Raw genomic sequence first — 16,190 nt, forward strand, 5'->3', positions numbered from 1 at the left:
GCAGAGGCAGGAAGATCTGAGTTTGAGCCAGCCCGGTGTACTAAGTGAGGCCAGGACAGCCATGACTACAGAGAGAAACCTTGTCCTAAAAGAGAAAGAGAGAGACAGAGAAAGCAGACTGAACAAGCCAAGGAGAGCAAGGCAGTAAGCAGAGTTCCTACAGGCCTCTGTTTCAGTTCCTGCCCTGAGTCCTTCTCCTGACCTTCCTTCATGATGGACTACAAGCTGTAAGATGAAATAAACACTTTCTTCCAAATTGCTTTTGGTTGTGGTGTTTTATAAAGCAGTAAAAAACCCAACCAAGATACACATACAACCATAGAGACTTTTCTACAAAATGTCCTGAGGACCTGTTTACCAAGTGGCTCTTAGGTAAAGTCCCTGCACTGGAACCACGAAGATACTCATGTCCCCTTGTCATCTGAATGGCTGGCTCAGGGTGAGGATGGAAGAAGATGGTGCACCAGCTGTTCAAGGACCAGATCCAAGAAGGGCCATGTGACTCAATGGGGCTGAGCTGCTGTTGCTGTGCAGCCCTGGCGCAGTCCAAGAGGTACACGTGTCTTCTGAGCAGCCTACCCCCAGGGGTAGCTGTGATGCCTCTGAGCAGGAAAGAACCGGAGCTGGCCAACCCCCGATAGATCTGTCCCACAGACGCAGGTCTCCTGGGACAGTTCCTTACTACTCCTTGCTCAGAGGGAGCTGCCTCCTGTCCTTGCCTGCATTTCGGCGCCTCTTTCGACTCAAGAAACTCTCCAGCTTCTTGCTGCGTTTCAGCTCCTTGAACTTCTCAGCTAGGGCCAGCTGGTGCTGCTCAGCTAGAGAGGAAGAAAGCAGCTGGTGAGCAAAGTATGAAGACTTCATTTCTTCTTTTTTTAAAGACTTATTTATTTTATGTTCTGCTGGCATCCCAGAAGAGGGCACCAGATCTCACTATAGACGTGTGGTTGCTGGGAACTGAACTCAGGACCTTTGGGAGAGAGGCAGTGCTCTTACCCTCTGAGCCATCCCTCTAGACCTTAACTCTTGACCTGACATCAGGCACCCGCTGAGCCGTGCCGTTAGCAGCTCACTGGTGTGAGGACGCCACACCAACTGTGCTGTGTATGCTGCCGCCGGTGACCAAGTAGCTTCATGGGTGCCACACAAGGGCTCCACAGCGAGCTCCAGCCCCAGCCCAGTAAGCCACCTTTTTCTTTTTCCTAGTGCTAGAAATTGAATCCAGGACTTTGCTCACTCTAGGCCAGGGTGTTACCACGGAGCTATCACATACTCCTGCCTAAGCTACCTCCCCCCACCCTTTTTTTTCTGAAGACAAGGTCTTACTTTGCAGCTTGCAGAGTTCAAGACCAGGCTGGCCTTGAACTCTTCAGAGATCTGAGTGCCACTGCTTCCAGGAACTGGGATTAAAAATGAGCCCTATCCTTCCTGGCCTGTAAGCTACCTTTTTATGACTTAAGTCTTCCTCACCTGAGCCAAGTGTGAGCTCCTGTGTGCCCTGATGAGCGTGTAAGTGGAGATGCGAGGACATGGAAATAAACCTGACAATCACTGATTCTCTTTTTTTTTTGGCACAGGAACTCTAGTCCTGATCAATTTCAGGACAAGCTTTTGAGGACAAGCTTTTACCTTCCCACCCTCCGACCTTCACTTCCCAAGTGCTGAGACTGCAAGCATATGCCACTATTCTTGTTTTAGGTGGTGCTAGGGATCGAACCTAGGGCTTCATGCATGCTAGGCAAGCACTCTACCAAGTAAGCTACACCCAAGCTCCCCACAGACATAACCCTAAGTAGAATGGTCACAAGAAACACTTCCTACTCTTTCTACTTTCCTAGAAGTTTCCATAGGTCCTTCCTCAAAGGAGTTCATGGATCACAGTGCAATACCCAGCCACAAGCCTGCCGACTTACATTTCTTCAGAAAGTATGGCCGATGGCCCTGCTGTGCCAGAGCCCGCCGCTCCTGCTTCAAGGCCAAGCGTAGCTCCTGCTGCTGCTTTCGCTCCTGCTGCACCATTTCTTGCTGTTCCTGAGACGGAGGTGAGACGGAATGGATGTGTGAACAGGAGGGCCTGTGACTCACCACCTGCCTTTCACTGCTCTGACACCCACCTACTCACCATCCGCTGAAGCAGCTGCTGCAGTTTCTCATGCTCCTCCCCTGAGCGGTGCTTCTTCAACTGCTTTTTCACAAGCTCCACGTCAGAAAGTGAATAACACAGTTAACATTCTGTGGCAAGTATTAGAAAAAGTTCACACCGGGTGGTGGTGGCACACGCCTGCAATCCCAGAGCTCAGGAGGCAGAGGCAGGCGGGTCTTTGTTAAGTTCTAGGCCAGCCTGGTCTATAAACTCCCATGACAGCCAGCGCTACACAGAAAACCCTGTCTCAAAACAAAACCAAAAGAAAATGTTTGTTTATATAAATTAACATAGAAGCAATAAGCAATGTGTAAAACGCTGGGTGTCTAAGGATCTAGCACAGCAACACACATTCTAGCACTGAGCAACGGCTCGCAGGCCCTGGCCCTTTCTTTCTCTTATTAGCATCTTCCCCTTCCTCCCTCCCTTTCTTTTTAAAATAATTGCATGTGTATGCACAAATTCAAATGGCCACAGGCCCTGGGGTTACAGGCATACAAATGACCACACCAAGAAATTTGGACTCAGGCCTTCATGTTTGCATACTTTTAGCCACTGAGCTTCATTTTTATCCTTTTCTTTTAGGGTTTTTCAAGAAAGGGTTTCTCAATGTAGCCTTGGCTGTCCTAGAACTTGCTCTGTAGATCAGGCTGGCCTTGAACTCAGAATGCCACCTGCCTCTGCCTCCTTAGTGTTGGAGTATGTCTCTTTTTATCCTTTTTTTTTTTTTTCTGAGACAAGGTTTCTCTGGGTAGCCCTGGCTGTCCTGGAATTTATTCTGTTCTCCAGGCTGGCTTCCCATGCACAGAGATCTGCTTGCCTCTGCCTCCTGACTGCTGGAATTAAAGATGTGGGACCCCACCGACTCCTCATCCTTTTTATGGTTAGAAAACTGAAGCAGCCAGGCGCAGTTCTAGGACAGCCAGAGCTACTTCTTGTATTTCTTTTGTATTGTATATCCTTCAAAATACAAAGAAGAAAAAAAGAAAAGCAAGCAAGCTAAAAGAAAAAAAAGGAAAGCACAGCTGGTAGAACAGTTCATGACTAAGGGCGCTTGCCACACAAGCCTGGCGGCCTGCATTGGATCCCTGGGACCGCCACACTTCAAGGAGAGAGATGACACCTGTCCAGTTACCGTCTGACCTCCAGCACTCAGGAGTGACATATGCAGACCTGCACACACTAAACCAAGAACTACTGAGGCAGCATTATGTTAAGTGTTATCAGTTAGGAACAGAAAGACAATTTCCTTTTCTTTCTTTTTTTCTCCCCCGGACAGGGTTTTCTCTGTGTAGCCTTGACTATCGAGGTCTAGCTTTGTAGTCCAGGCTGGCCTGGAACTCTGAGATCCACCTGCTTCTGCCTCCCCAAGTGCTGGGATTACAGGCATGGGCCACCACACCCAGTTACTATAGCCTCATATGTAGATGCCACAGTTTCCTTTTTTTTTTTTTTTTTATTTTTTTTCTTTTGTTTTTTTTTTTTTTTTTTTTTTTTTTTTTTTTTTTTTTTTTTTTTTTTTTTGAGACAGGGTTTCTCTGTGTAACCTTGGCTGTCCTGTACTACCTTTGTAGACCAGGCTGGCCCCGAACTTACAGTGATCCTCCTGCCTCTGCCTCCCAGAACGCTGGGATTGTGGCTGATGCCATAGTTTTCAAAGTACAGAATAGGGGCTCTGAGAGACTGCAAAGGATATGGGAAGGGTTGGAGAGTCAGTTAACAGGCAAAGGGATGCAGCTGGATAGAAGAATTAGCTCCAAGGTTTGAAAGTGCATCAGGTAACTGCGGCTGACAAGTAACTGAATCTATTTGTTCTTTTTGGGTTTTTTTTGAGATAGGGCTTCTCTGTATAGCCTTGGCCAGCCTGAACTTATGTTGTACACCATGATTGCCTCTGCCTTCCTGAGTGCTAGGATTAAAGGCACGAGCCACCATGCCCGGCTCACTTTTTTATTTTTATCTTTTTGAGGGTAGGGACGTGTCCTGGCCGAGGGTAGCCTCAAATTCTCTATCTTCCTGCCTCACTTTCCAAAGCAGCTGGATGACAGATTACAGATGTATGCCACTAAGCTGAACTTAACTGAGCATTTCAAAATAGCCGACGAGAGGATTTTGACTGTTCCCAACACAAAGAAATGATTCTGTGTGAGAGGTAATAGCAACTGCAAACTATCTTGATCATTATACATCAGATACATGTATTGAAATGCCATCTGGCCAGGTGTGGTGGTACACACCTTTAATCCCAGAACTCAGGGAGGCAGAGGCAAGCCTGGTCTACAAAGCACAGGCAGGTAGACCTCTGTGAGTTCAAGGTCAGACTTGTCTACAAGAGTGCAGGTCAGCCAGGGATACACAGAGAAACCCTGTCTCAATAAATGAATGAATGAATGAATAAATAAATGAATGAATGAATGAAATGCCATCCTACCCCACAAATAATAGTAATGAGTATGAATCAACTTAAAATATACTCATCTTAAAAATAACTGAAGCAAAGGGAGCTAAACAACTTGACCACAAGATCGACGAGCCAACGAATAGCAAGAGATCTGCCTACCAATATGCCCCCGTTTCCCGATCCTGACTGCCCAGCACGCGCTCGTTCCTACCCTCCACGGGCATACACACCTCTTTCTCCTTGGCTCGGATATCGTTTAGGAATTGGTAAGTTTTATCAAATACTTCAGGATTGTAGTCCCCTGACAGATCGTCAAAGCGGGGGTCTCGGGCTACCTGTGGAAAACACAGAAAGACTATAAACAGCTTGTTTAGTCTCATTTCTCTGTGGAGTTCGTGCTCTTGGCCCTTTCCTCACCTTTTTACTGATGGGAACCACCTGACGTAAGAATGGCACCCGGACTTTGGCTGACATTTCCAGAGGCCTAAGGAAACATGAAGGGTCAGGGCAGGTGCATTACGGTCTAGTCAAAGGCTGGAGTCATGCCACCCAGACAGACACACTCAAGGTTCTGCTGTCTTTTGACTGAAGCATGGTTTGGTCCTCACCGGTGCTTATCTGCAACACACACAGGTTGTCTGGGGCTTTGCTTCTTGGTGCAGCTTCCAGCTACCACTTGTCTGTATGCCTTGGGTCCCCCTTGGCGCTGCAATTCCAAGAGCTCCTCAAACGACATGTCAGATGTGTCTGCTGCAGGGGAAGGTCACACAACTCGGGTCACTGCCGCAAAGACTCCACTGGGCTAGAGAAGGTTCAGCAGAGGGAAGGGCCTGCTGCCAAACCTGACCACCTGGGCTAGCGCCTGGAGTCAGCGTGGGTTAGGGAGAGAACGGACTCCAACAAAATTTGTCCTCTGATCTCCACATCCTCATAACACATGCAAAACACAGCAAAGACTCATCCTACTCCCACCCTTTCCAACGTTCTCCAGCACAGCATCGTTATTACTTTTGCCGTGGTGCTACACTGACACCCAACTCTCCAACTATTTTGGCTACTTAACATCTCTTGTAGGGAGAGAAGTCAATCAATCCACAGTCCATTTCTTTTTTCTTTCTTTTTTTTCTTTTTCCGGTTATTGGATACAGGGTTTCTCTTGTAGCCCAGGCTGTCCTTGAACTCAGACCTGCCTGCCTCTGCCTCCTGAGTACTGGGATTAAAGGCGTGCACTACCACAGACACTACCAATAGCCCCGTTTTTTGTTTTTCACACTAAAAAGAAATCTGATTCTATCAGTCCTTGCACTAATGCTATTCTGAACTCAGAGCCTTCAATGGCTTCCATTTTGCTCAGCTAGCCTAGGACTACATCAGTGGTTCTTGGCCTGTGAGTTGCAACTCCTTTGGGGTCACCTAAGACCATTGGAAAACACAGATATTTACATTATGACTCAGACCAGTAACAAAATTACAGTTATGAAGGAGCAACAAAAATAATTTTACGGTTGGGGGTCACCAGGGTCACAGTATTAGGAAGGTTAAGAAACACTGCACTATCTAGACCAGGGCGGTTCGGCGTGCACAGAAATCTGGCTGCCTCGCCTCCTGAGCGCTGGAAAGGCGTGTGCTAACCAGCTTGGCTGAAACAGCTGAGGAGTTAAGTAGCACGAGGCCAAACTTTTCGCTTTGCTGTTTATTATTTCCAAATGCTACATACAGTTCAATTTGTTGTATCCCGCCCTACTAAACCTCGTAAGAACCCGCATCCTACCTTTAGGATTCTGCCCAGGCCTGGCCTGGAGACTTATGCCTATATTCCCACAGGACTAAGGCCAAGTGTTCGAAACTGGCCTGGGCCACACCTTGGGGCACCCCTATTACCCCTCCACCACCACGTTGTAAACAAAACAAAACCAAGAAACTTCCCCCGAAGTCGGAATGCCGGAAGCACCCCCTCACCCGCCAGGGAAAGGCGGCGCTCAGGGCGGCTTTCTGTTCCCGCAGCCAGTCGCCTCACGCTCCCTCCAACCCCAGGCCCCTCACCCTTCGGCCTGTCGCCAGCTAGGGCCCCGCCCGTCATGGATCTGCGGGGTCCTTCGGCCCTGGCTTTAGCACTGGAGCCAACTCTCGGCATTTTGCGCAGTATCGGTAACGAACCGCAGGACTTCCGCTCGCTAGAGCGCCAAGCCCCACCCATTCCGGAAGCCTGAGCCAATGAGGCGAGAGCCCCGCTAGAAGCGGCGCTCTGCAGTCGCCAGACTCGATTCGGTGGAGAGCTGCCCACAGGCTCAGGGGCATTGGGTTTCTTCAAATGCTTGGCTGCAAGGCCAGACCCGCAAGGGTGGCTCCTCTGCCTCCGCCCCTCGTAGTCCCCAGACACACGACACGTTTAAAGGTTTTACATTTTATAAAGTCAGAGCTGGCTGAGCTTCAGGGGTACAGCAACAGCTCAAGGAAGGGCGAAGCTGTCTGTTGGTCCCCAGGCCCGCGGGTCGGAGAGGGGGTTTCATGCCAACAGCTGAGGCGCCTCTCAGCTCCCGGGCGTTGCTCAAGCAGGGAGAGGGGTGGTCACCGAGAGGGTGAAGCTCCTGAGGCTCCGACACTGCCGGCTTCTTCTCCCACTCCTGTCCTTTCCAGCACAGCCTGGCTACCCAGCGGGCCCGAGGCGGAGCAAAAGCCCAGGAGCAGTGGAGGGAGGTGGATGGGAACAGAGCACCAAGGGAAGGGGCCCTCGGCCCAAGGGAGGAGGGAAATGACCCTCCCCCGACAACTCCCCACTGAATTCACAGCACAGAAAACACCTCTAGTCCATCAACTCCACGTGGAGGTATACTGAGTCCAGGGTCCAAAGGGGCAGGCAGGTGAGATGGGCAAGGGCAATGAAGACTAGAGCAGGCTCAGAGGGGAGGCAGCAGAAACTTCTTCCTATCCATGGGAGGAGACAATGGGGCGGCTGATATTGCTGTTGGTGGTCATGGCGTTGAGCTCCCACCTGGAAGGCCAACAACAGAGGAGGGGTCTTTACAGCAAGCCCAGAACTCTTTGAACAAAGCTATGAACGCAGCAGTTCCTTCAACTTCCTACTGCCCTTTTGGGTTTAACCACCAGACCCCACCCACCACTAAATCTACCACCACCTACACTCATCCGCCTCCAAGCTCTTGTGGCTTTCCTGTTTATGTTTATACAGATTTCTGAATCCAAGCACCTGGCTCAGGTGTACCGTTTCAGTCAGTAACTCTCCTGCTCTGCACAGACCCAGCCAGGCAGCCCTGCTGCCTCTCCCCACCACAGCACCCACTCTTCGCTGTCAATTTCTATTACTTTAAGGTTCTGATACAAACCTCCTGTTCTCCCTAAGCCTTAAGGATCTAAAGCCTTTCCCATCCACCCCCACTAAATGAAAGTCTACTTTCAACAATACTTTGATGCTACCAAGACTTACGAAGTACTCCTTATACCAAGACACATGCACCCCTGTGTCTGGTTAGGGCCAGCCTGGGGTTCATCAGTTCAGCCTGTATCCTCTGTGTCACCAAAGGACACATAGACCTTAGCAAATATGAATTAAAGTGAACTGGCTCAAGGTAAAGGATCTGTCTCAGAATGACCGAGAAGAGTAAATGATACATGGAGTGATATTTGGTGCTTGAACTAAATATTTGCATAGGCAAGAAATCAAGACCCTTCTCCATTCTAGAACTAAGAGAGTCTAGAAACTCTTCAACTTTCTCCTTTGAAGTTAACCCTGAAATTTAGTCACTCACTCTCAAGATACACCACCAAAACAAAACAGTACAAGGAAGCAGAGCTTTTGAGCATGTCTTAAAAAATTCAGTATGTCGTGTCCCCCCCCCGTAGAACTGACAGTTGTCACAATACATTCCTTGCTCCTCATAGAAATTTCATCTCCGGCAGATAGAACCATCTGTCTCCTTCATCTTGAGACCGAGGTAATCAGGTCACACCTGTGCTGGCCCCACACCCTCAACCAACCCGTCCTCTGCAAGCACCTGCTTTACCTGATGTCATGGGGCAAACAGGACTGGTCCAGGTTATACTGAATCACGGCCAGTTTACACAGGGTCTTCAGACTAGGACCTTTAATGGAGTGGTTGGAGGACAGTCAGAACAGGGGAAAGGTCCCACATCCTTACTACCACCCAGGGACAGAGAACCTGACAGGAGAAGCACTTCAGAAATAAGTACTTACTGAAGTCCAAAATGTGTAAGTCAGAATGATCTATGAGGTCAAATTCATCTCCCAGGCCTTCCTCGGGAGAGGGGCTGTTGGGATGGAAAGAGAGGAAGGAGTAGGTGGTAGAACTACCCACAATCCCTCTTACTCTTCTGTTACAGACTTAGGCCCTTTCCTGAGAACCCCCCTCTCCTAACCTGGTACCCCCAAAGAGGACAATCTTATCACCAACAATACAGCAACACTGGCGCCGGCGGGGACATGGCCCTTTCCCCTTTGGTTCAATCTTTTTCCATGTAAAGGATCCTAAAGAAAAGTTGAGAGGTTCAATACCTGGCCAACCTACAAATCTCAACACACAGACACACAGCACTCCAAGGCCGGCCGCACTTACTCAATGTCTCTTTTCCTCCCACCTCCCCTAAAGGTAATGCTCTTTACCAGGATTGAACTTCCAGAGATCATGGAAATGCCGATTCAACCTTGCATTGTAGCCACCAAAGATGTACAGCTCTCCATTGTAGCCAACTGGAAGGCCAGAGACGAGTCAAGAGTGAGCAGGGTTACACCGGAAAACCCACAAGAAAATAACAGACACTCACAGGCTGAATGGCTCCTGCGCCCCTCAGGCAGCACCGGAGTGTGTGGACAGTCTAGCCAGGCCTCGGTTCTGGTGTCAAAGACTCGAATGCGATTGCAGTAAATCTCATTGTTGGAATGAAATGGCCCAAAGCGGTCAGCACGGCCCCCAAAGACATACATGTGATTGCCCAGCATTGTGGCTGAGTGGAAGTCCCTCCAGCGTGCAGGATTGCCCTAGCCAAGAGCAGAGAGAGAGGCAATGGGGTCAGCATGGGCTCACATAGGGGAAGCCAACGAAGGGTGGGGATCTGACAGAACAAAGGACAGACCTTTGTGCAAACAAGGGTCCATGTCATGGTGCTGGTATCTAGTTTGTGAATGTCATTGGAAAAGCAGTCTGCCTGGGTGATGAGAGAAAGGTAGAAAACAGGGTGTCAACAGTTACTCTGTGACCCTCTGTCCTTCCACTCCAAAGCCTCCTGTTCCACCAGCTAAATTTTCCTCTCTTCTTTTTGATATAAAACTGTTTTGTTTTGTTTTCCAGACTTACCAGCTGCTCATATCCCCCAAAAATGTACATGATCTTGCCCAGGACACAAGCTGAATGTCCATCTCGAGCCCCAGGAACTGTTCCTGACACTCGGGGTGTAGACCACTTGTGAGTATCTTTTGAAAGAGGTAAGAGAATGACACAGGTCAGCTGACACACCCGTCTCAATTCCAGCCTTCCCTCCTCCACTACTCCCCCCAACCACCCCCTTCCCAGGCCCAAGATAATAATTGAGATCCATACTCACTGACATCAAAGGCATAGAGTACGTTGCAGGCCCCTTCAGTGTCATTGCGCCCACCCCAAAGGAAGACCGTGTCATCGATGAGGACGGTTGAATGTCCATACCGCATATAGGGTACAACAGGAGCCTGCCCTCGGACGGCAGGCCTCACCGGGGGCAGCTTTGTCCAACGCAAGGACACTGTGGACAGAGCTTTCCTCAGCCCTGGGAACCTCCCTCTAGGCTGCTATCCTGTCCCAAACCAAACACTCTTACCCACCCCCACCCCCCGAACTTCATTCAGGTGCCCACTACCTCCCATGATGTAGGGACCCGAGAAAGGTACCAGGACTGGCTTACCAGCATTGAAAATGTGCACATCTATCTGACGTAGTGTCTCGTAGTCTTCACCAGAGCAGTAACCCCCGAAGGAGTACACTCGGTGCCCGACAGCCACTGCAGCATGGTTCACCCTGCGTGGCCCGCCCTCCAGATGCACTGTCCACCGTAACATCCCCTGGGCTACAGGTTACAGGAACATGCCCCCCCGGCACGGCCTGCTGCCTCTGCTACCTGTACAGAAGTCAGGGCCACAGATTCCTCAGATGAGGCTCTGTTCAATGTGGCTGCCCAGGACCAGTCTTTGCCTCCAAGTGCCACCCCAGTGGCCCTCCCACACCACCCCTTTACAGGGACACTAGTCACAGCTCAGGTGGCTGGCCCTGCCCCAGGGGAGATGCAGAGGTCAAGGAGCTAGCACTGGCCCTGTGTTCTCCCACAGTGAAGGGTGGGGCCACCTTAACATTCTTATTGCCAGCTCAGAATCTGGTGATCCTGACAGCCCCCTTACTCATGCCAGCTCCACCCTGTCCCTGGCTTGGAATAAGCTCCAAGCCCCCAGTCTCCAAGCCCCTTTCCCATACTGGCTGTACTCTTGCTTCTGGCTCTGCTTACTGCCACCTCTCTAAGAATTTCCCTCCGTCTCTTAAAGGTAGGGATCTCAAAATACTCACTGCTATTAATAGCCCAGCCAGCCCCTGCCAGTCCACTGAAAGCTGGCATGGCTGCTTTAAAGTAATAAAAGCGTTTAGGCTTTTAGAGTGGAACAGTGTCCCTACCTAGGACAGGGAACTCCATGTAACCATGGTTCATTAGCCCCTCTCAGAGTTCTTGTCAAGTTGATCCGTTGTCCCTGGGGTCACCCAGGGTGCCTAGAGGCACAAGGAGTTCCTTTGACAGCTGTGGCTCATAGGCTGCCAGGACTAGAAACTTAAGCCAGAAAGGTATGTGTATGTTGGGGGTTGGAGGCAGGAAGAGGAGTTTTCTCTTTCCACCTCCCCAACCCTACTACTGTAAAGAACAAGCCACTTCCAGCAGCTCTTCTCCTGCTTGGGTTTTTAAAGGAAGGGTGGGGTGAAGCTGTATGCTGGACCCTGCTCCTGAGGTTGCAGTCCTTCATGACCAGAAAGCCCTGAGCTTGGCTCTTCAAAATGGAGGACCCCCTTTGTCAGTGGGGCTCCCTCTTCCCTGCCTGATTTGGGGAGGCCAAACCCTCTACCTGAGGAATGTCACACAGTCCTTAGGAAATTACAGGTCCAACCCTCTTTCTCTCCTAAAGAACCTGTTCAGCAAGCATCTGGGATTCCTGGAAGGCCTCTCAGTATCGAAGCCCCTCGGCCAACAACCTCTCACCCCCGATATTCCTATCTCCTCTCCACATTCTATATAACTCTCCTTCACCCCTGATAAAATTGATCTACCTCCCCAAAGCTGATTTCCATTCATCTAAGGGGCTTCTGACCTCCCCATCTGTTGCCCCTGCTCCATTTGCCCTCGTGGGCAATGGATACAGGCTGATGATCCTGTGGGCAGGGAGGGTCACAGGTGTAGATTGCAAAGAGGAAGGAAAGCAAAAATGCCTTTGGAGTAGGACAAGAAAGCCCCAAGCAGGTGAGGGGATCATGGCCTTTTAAAGACAGCTTGCCAGCCTAGTGATAATGGGTATATTTGAGGGTTCTTTCTGGTAAATCCTTCTGCCAACTGGCAATGCCTTTGCCAGGAGACACCTGCTGGGTTTGGGTGATCAACTGCTCCTTGATCAAAATGCCTTGGCAGAGGGGAAAAAAAAAAAAAGCCACCTCAAGCAAAGGAGGTCCCCTTGAAGGCTTTCAGCGGGCCTGCCACTACTGCCCACCCAGCCTTCCCCATCCCTACATTGTATGCTTTAAATAGTCATCTCTCTCAACCTGAAATAGCAGCAGCCAAAAAGTCATTCTCACTTCTCTCACTTCTTTACTCCTGCTGTTAAATCAAATCTGTGCTTTGTGGGAAAGGAAATTGAAAGCTCTAAGAATCAAGATCAGGTCCAAGGCAGGTGTGGCGAGGCATGCCTTTAATCTCAGCAGGGGAATGTCTGTGTAAATAAGGCCAGCCAGGTAGGTCTACACAGTAAGTTCCAAACCAGCCTGAGCTACAAAAAAATGCACAAAGATGAGACGCATAAGACCGGTGAAAGATGGATAAAGAATCCCATCGTCAGCAGAGCGCACGCCTGTAATCCCAGCGCTCCGGGAGGCAGAAGCAGGAAGATCTCTGTGAGCTCAAGGCCAGCCTGGTCTACAAAGTGAGTTCAGTACAGCCAAGGCTACACAGAGAAACCCTGTCTCGAAAAACAGAAACGAACAAAACAGAATCCCATCGTCTTCAGAAGGATAACTCAAATGAAGGAGTTAAACAGTATCTCTGGGTCTCCAACATTCTCCCAGCGCTATGGCATTTTCAACCTTCCTTCCATTCATTCCTTTGATGTTTGCTCCCCCTCCCTGACAGCTTTCGATCTCCACTTGCGACCCATCCCTTCTTGACCTTCGGAGAGTTTTGCAGTTCCCTTGTTTTTCCTTCTCCCATCTCTCCAAGGTCCACACTAGAGAGCCCTCTAATTCGTCTACCTCCACCAAGGGAAGAAAACATGCATTGTCCCCTTCCAACCATAAATGCTCCTTCCTGAATCTGACTGAACTCCTGTTTCACTCCACCTTTCTCAGCCGCCCCTCCCCCACGACGCCAGACACTGCCCCCTCCCGCTACCATTATGCTCAGCTTCCTGATTCTCTTCAGAACCCACCCGTCCACTTTCAGCACCTCTTCCAGTCACCAGGTTTCTCCCAACCCGTCTCCAGACCATTTTCCCCAAACCTTTCTCTGCCCATTAACACTCCTCTTTCCCAGCATCCCCCTAGCTCCCTCCCCACCCCCATCTCATCCATCTCGGCCCCTCCCCAGCAACTCCAGCGGAAAGCATGGGCGTCGCCAACCCCTCCAATCTTTCTCATCACTCAACCCACCGCAGGCTACCTGCCAGGCCGGGCCGGGGTGGGGCCGCGGGTCCTCGCGCTGCCAGCAGCCTAGAACCCGTTGCGCGCCAACCGACTCCTCAATCCCCAACGAGATAAACACTGCCAGACTTCGTCCTTCCGGCGGCCAGAGGGACGCGCACGTGCAGTGAGAACCCTGGGCCCGACGCCTTCGGGGACTTGTAGTCCACAAATTACCTCAGGGCAGGGAGCTGGGGTGGGTGGGTGGGGCGTGGCGGAGTTTGCGCATGCGCAGAACACATCCGAGCGCCTGAGGGTCACTGGGTAATGTAGTTCTTTGTTGTCCGGGCAGGGGATGGCAGAGGTGGGGCGAGAGGCGGACTTCTCGTCCTCGTTTGCGTCAGTCTTGGGCCCGGGGCGGGGCTGGAGGACTAAGAAACCCAGCTGGTCCTGCCGCGCCGGAAGTGAAGGTGCGGGTCCGGCTGTGGGCTCTGAGAGGGTGAGGCGCGAGGAAATACCAACGCCGAGAATTAGTGGGGGCGGGTAGGGGACGCTGCAGCTGGGACCATTGAAGGGGAGCCCCTGGTCCGGAAGGGCTTTTGTCCGGCGGTACAGCGGTGCCTCGGAGTAGAGGGGATGAGGGGAGGAGACGCACTATCGTGGGTACCAGCGGTTACCGAGCCGGGGAGGGGCGTGGCGAGAGGGGGCGAGGTTCTGGAAAGGGTCTCGTCGGAAGTGGGGGAGTCCTCTGGTTTTCTGTTTATTTAGGAATCGGGAGAGTTAGAGACTAGTGGGCTCCAGTTCAGTACAAGAACCCAAACTTAAGACGGAGAGGCACGAGAGACGGGGGAGGGGAGGAAGTAAGACCCGTCAGACAGGGAAGTGGGTTTTCTGAACGTTGAAAGGAGACCTGGTTTCATCCAATCCCCCATCCTGCCTTTCTGTCCTTGCAGCCCCTGCCCGGATGGCAGCAGTAGTTCTAGGGGGAGACACCATGGGCCCGGAGCGTATCTTCCCCAATCAAACTGAGGACTTAGGGCCACATCAGGGTCCTACAGAAGGAACTGGGGATTGGAGCAGTGAAGAACCCGAGGAAGAGCAGGAGGAAACGGGAGCAGGACCAGCAGGCTACTCGTACCAGCCCCTCAACCAAGATCCTGAACAAGAAGAGGTGGAACTCGCCCCAGTGGGTGAAGGAGAAGATGGAGCTGCTGACATCCAAGATCGGATTCAGGTATGGTGGAATTGTTACTAAGGAGGTTAACAATTAGATTACAACATTTCACAGCAGCTGAAGCTGGACGCAAATCATCTTTGTGGTTCTGCAGGCCCTGGGGCTTCATTTGCCAGACCCACCAATAGAGAGCGAGGATGAAGATGAGGAGGGAGCTGCAGCATTGAGCAGCCACAGCTCTATCCCCATGGACCCAGGTAAAGCTCATTCTTTGATTTAGGATTAATTATGTAGGAAGTGGGTTGCCTTAAACGTAGCCGGGCATGGTGGCACACGCCTTTAGTCCCAGCAGAGGAATGCAGATGTGTTGAGTTTGAGGCCAGCCTGGTCTACAAATTAAGTTCCAGGACGGCCAGGGCTGTTGCAGAGTAAGCTTGTCTTTATCTAAAAACCAGAATCTAGGGCAGCTAGATCTGGGAATGGCTAGACCTGGCAATAACAGCACATGGACTTGATGACTCCAGGAGTTCAGGAGTCCTGGGTTGATTCAAGGAATCGAGAGAGGAAGTGGTCCCATTGTACCTATCCCCTAACCAGCCTTCGGCTATGCTTTCAGAACACGTAGAGCTGGTGAAAAGGACGATGGCTGGAGTAAGCTTGCCTGCACCAGGGGTTCCTGCCTGGGCTCAGGAGATATCGGATGCTCAGTGGGAAGATGTGGTCCAGAAAGCCCTCCAAGCCCGGCAGGCATCCCCTGCCTGGAAGTGACCACACAGAGACAACTGCCTTATCCCCCTATATTCCAAGCCAGGACCAGCAGCACAGGACTAACAACTCTGGTTCTAACATCCATCTCCCGATGTCCCTTTTCACATCAAGGCAAATCAGACCTCTCAGAGACCCACTTTATTCATTTCTGTACATATGGGGACATTGGCCCGAGCCCAACCCACCTTAGCATGTATCACTCTGTGGAGAATAAAGCACCCTATGTACACAGCCAAAAGCCGTACTGCCTGTGCCCCTGAAACCTGGTCCAGCCCTCCCCAGTCCTTTGCTTTTCTGAGTGCCCAAAGGGTACAGGTGAGGGCCTGCCCAGCATCAGCATAAACAAAGAAATAAATAGGCGCTGCAGGGAGCCATGCTTGGGGCACTGCTCCTGCTTCCTTCTCTATAGCTTTGGGAGCCAACAAAGGAAAGCAGTCAGCCACAGGGTGGTCCCTTCCAAATTGTGATCCCAGGACTGCTGCTTTCCAAAGAGGGGCAAGGTAGATGGTTCACTCTCCCCACCTTGGTCCACTGGGCCCTATAATTCATCTAGTGTCCATAACATTTTTCCTTTGACCTCTGTATTGGTAGGCGGAGGATAAAAGGAATTAACACACCACCCCCTGCCTGCATAATGCTAGGTCTAGGGGCCTATTTGTGCTGCTGGGGGTTGGTTATCCTCCAGGTCTTCACTCCTGGGCAATGGAGCTTGACGTAACTTTGGTGACAATCTCCTGCTTTGCCCTGCAGGGAGAGGAGAGACACCTCAACTTCAGATGAGGATGAAGGGAGAGGAGAGGACCATGGGATTCCCGTGTGTTTCTCAGAACAGTTTCA

General features: G+C 50.9%; 2 protein-coding genes across 9 annotated transcripts; one reads left to right on the top strand and one right to left on the bottom strand.

The window, feature by feature from the left end:
- Positions 1–256: 256 nt before the first annotated feature.
- Positions 257–13,606, bottom strand: LOC129681188 (kelch domain-containing protein 3). Of its 6 annotated transcripts, XM_055613116.1 has the most exons (16): positions 13,452–13,606; positions 11,216–11,366; positions 10,458–10,670; positions 10,122–10,298; positions 9,875–9,990; positions 9,654–9,725; positions 9,345–9,558; positions 9,184–9,270; positions 8,940–9,048; positions 8,758–8,831; positions 5,153–5,291; positions 4,962–5,028; positions 4,775–4,879; positions 2,123–2,197; positions 1,914–2,031; positions 257–818 (listed from the first exon to the last, which is right to left on the bottom strand). In XM_055613116.1, exons 3-16 carry the CDS (start codon positions 10,609–10,611, stop codon positions 682–684), a joined length of 1,644 nt encoding a protein of 547 aa, XP_055469091.1. In that variant the 5' UTR covers positions 10,612–10,670; positions 11,216–11,366; positions 13,452–13,606; the 3' UTR covers positions 257–681. The 6 variants fall into 6 exon arrangements, with proteins under 6 accessions (XP_055469091.1, XP_055469082.1, XP_055469065.1 ...); XM_055613090.1 differs by lacking the exons at positions 257–818; positions 1,914–2,031; positions 2,123–2,197; ... (1 more) ...; positions 4,962–5,028; positions 5,153–5,291 and adding exons at positions 6,933–7,536; positions 8,567–8,645 and having other exon boundaries at positions 11,216–11,308; positions 13,452–13,602; XM_055613076.1 differs by lacking the exons at positions 257–818; positions 1,914–2,031; positions 2,123–2,197; ... (1 more) ...; positions 4,962–5,028; positions 5,153–5,291 and adding exons at positions 6,933–7,536; positions 8,567–8,645 and having other exon boundaries at positions 13,452–13,602.
- Positions 13,607–13,780: 174 nt separating this feature from the next.
- Mea1 (male-enhanced antigen 1) lies at positions 13,781–15,591 on the top strand. Of its 3 annotated transcripts, none has more exons than XM_055613141.1 (4): positions 13,781–13,881; positions 14,365–14,645; positions 14,740–14,842; positions 15,202–15,591. In XM_055613141.1, exons 2-4 carry the CDS (start codon positions 14,376–14,378, stop codon positions 15,351–15,353), a joined length of 525 nt encoding a protein of 174 aa, XP_055469116.1. In that variant the 5' UTR covers positions 13,781–13,881; positions 14,365–14,375; the 3' UTR covers positions 15,354–15,591. The 3 variants fall into 3 exon arrangements, with proteins under 3 accessions (XP_055469116.1, XP_055469123.1, XP_055469127.1); XM_055613148.1 differs by having other exon boundaries at positions 13,820–13,910; XM_055613152.1 differs by lacking the exon at positions 13,781–13,881 and adding an exon at positions 13,986–14,070.
- The last annotated feature ends 599 nt before the right edge of the window (positions 15,592–16,190 follow it).

This window comes from Psammomys obesus, unplaced genomic scaffold (genome assembly GCF_907164565.1).
Source record: "Psammomys obesus unplaced genomic scaffold, mPsaObe1.curated_primary_1811, whole genome shotgun sequence".
Lineage (NCBI taxonomy): Eukaryota > Metazoa > Chordata > Mammalia > Rodentia > Muridae > Psammomys > Psammomys obesus.

Excerpts from the sequence above, each read along its gene's own strand:
- LOC129681188 (XM_055613116.1), bottom strand. The coding sequence starts at position 10,611 with ATGTTACGGTGGACAGTGCATCTGGAGGGCGGGCCACGCAGGGTGAAC. Across the intron at positions 9,559-9,653 it reads GGACCCTTGTTTGCACAAAG|GGCAATCCTGCACGCTGGAG; the intron begins GTCTGTCCTTTG and ends GCTCTTGGCTAG. Across the intron at positions 819-1,913 it reads GCCATACTTTCTGAAGAAAT|CTGAGCAGCACCAGCTGGCC; the intron begins GTAAGTCGGCAG and ends CTTCCTCTCTAG.
- Mea1 (XM_055613141.1), top strand. The coding sequence starts at position 14,376 with ATGGCAGCAGTAGTTCTAGGGGGAGACACCATGGGCCCGGAGCGTATC. Across the intron at positions 14,646-14,739 it reads ACATCCAAGATCGGATTCAG|GCCCTGGGGCTTCATTTGCC; the intron begins GTATGGTGGAAT and ends GTGGTTCTGCAG. Across the intron at positions 14,843-15,201 it reads CTCTATCCCCATGGACCCAG|AACACGTAGAGCTGGTGAAA; the intron begins GTAAAGCTCATT and ends CTATGCTTTCAG.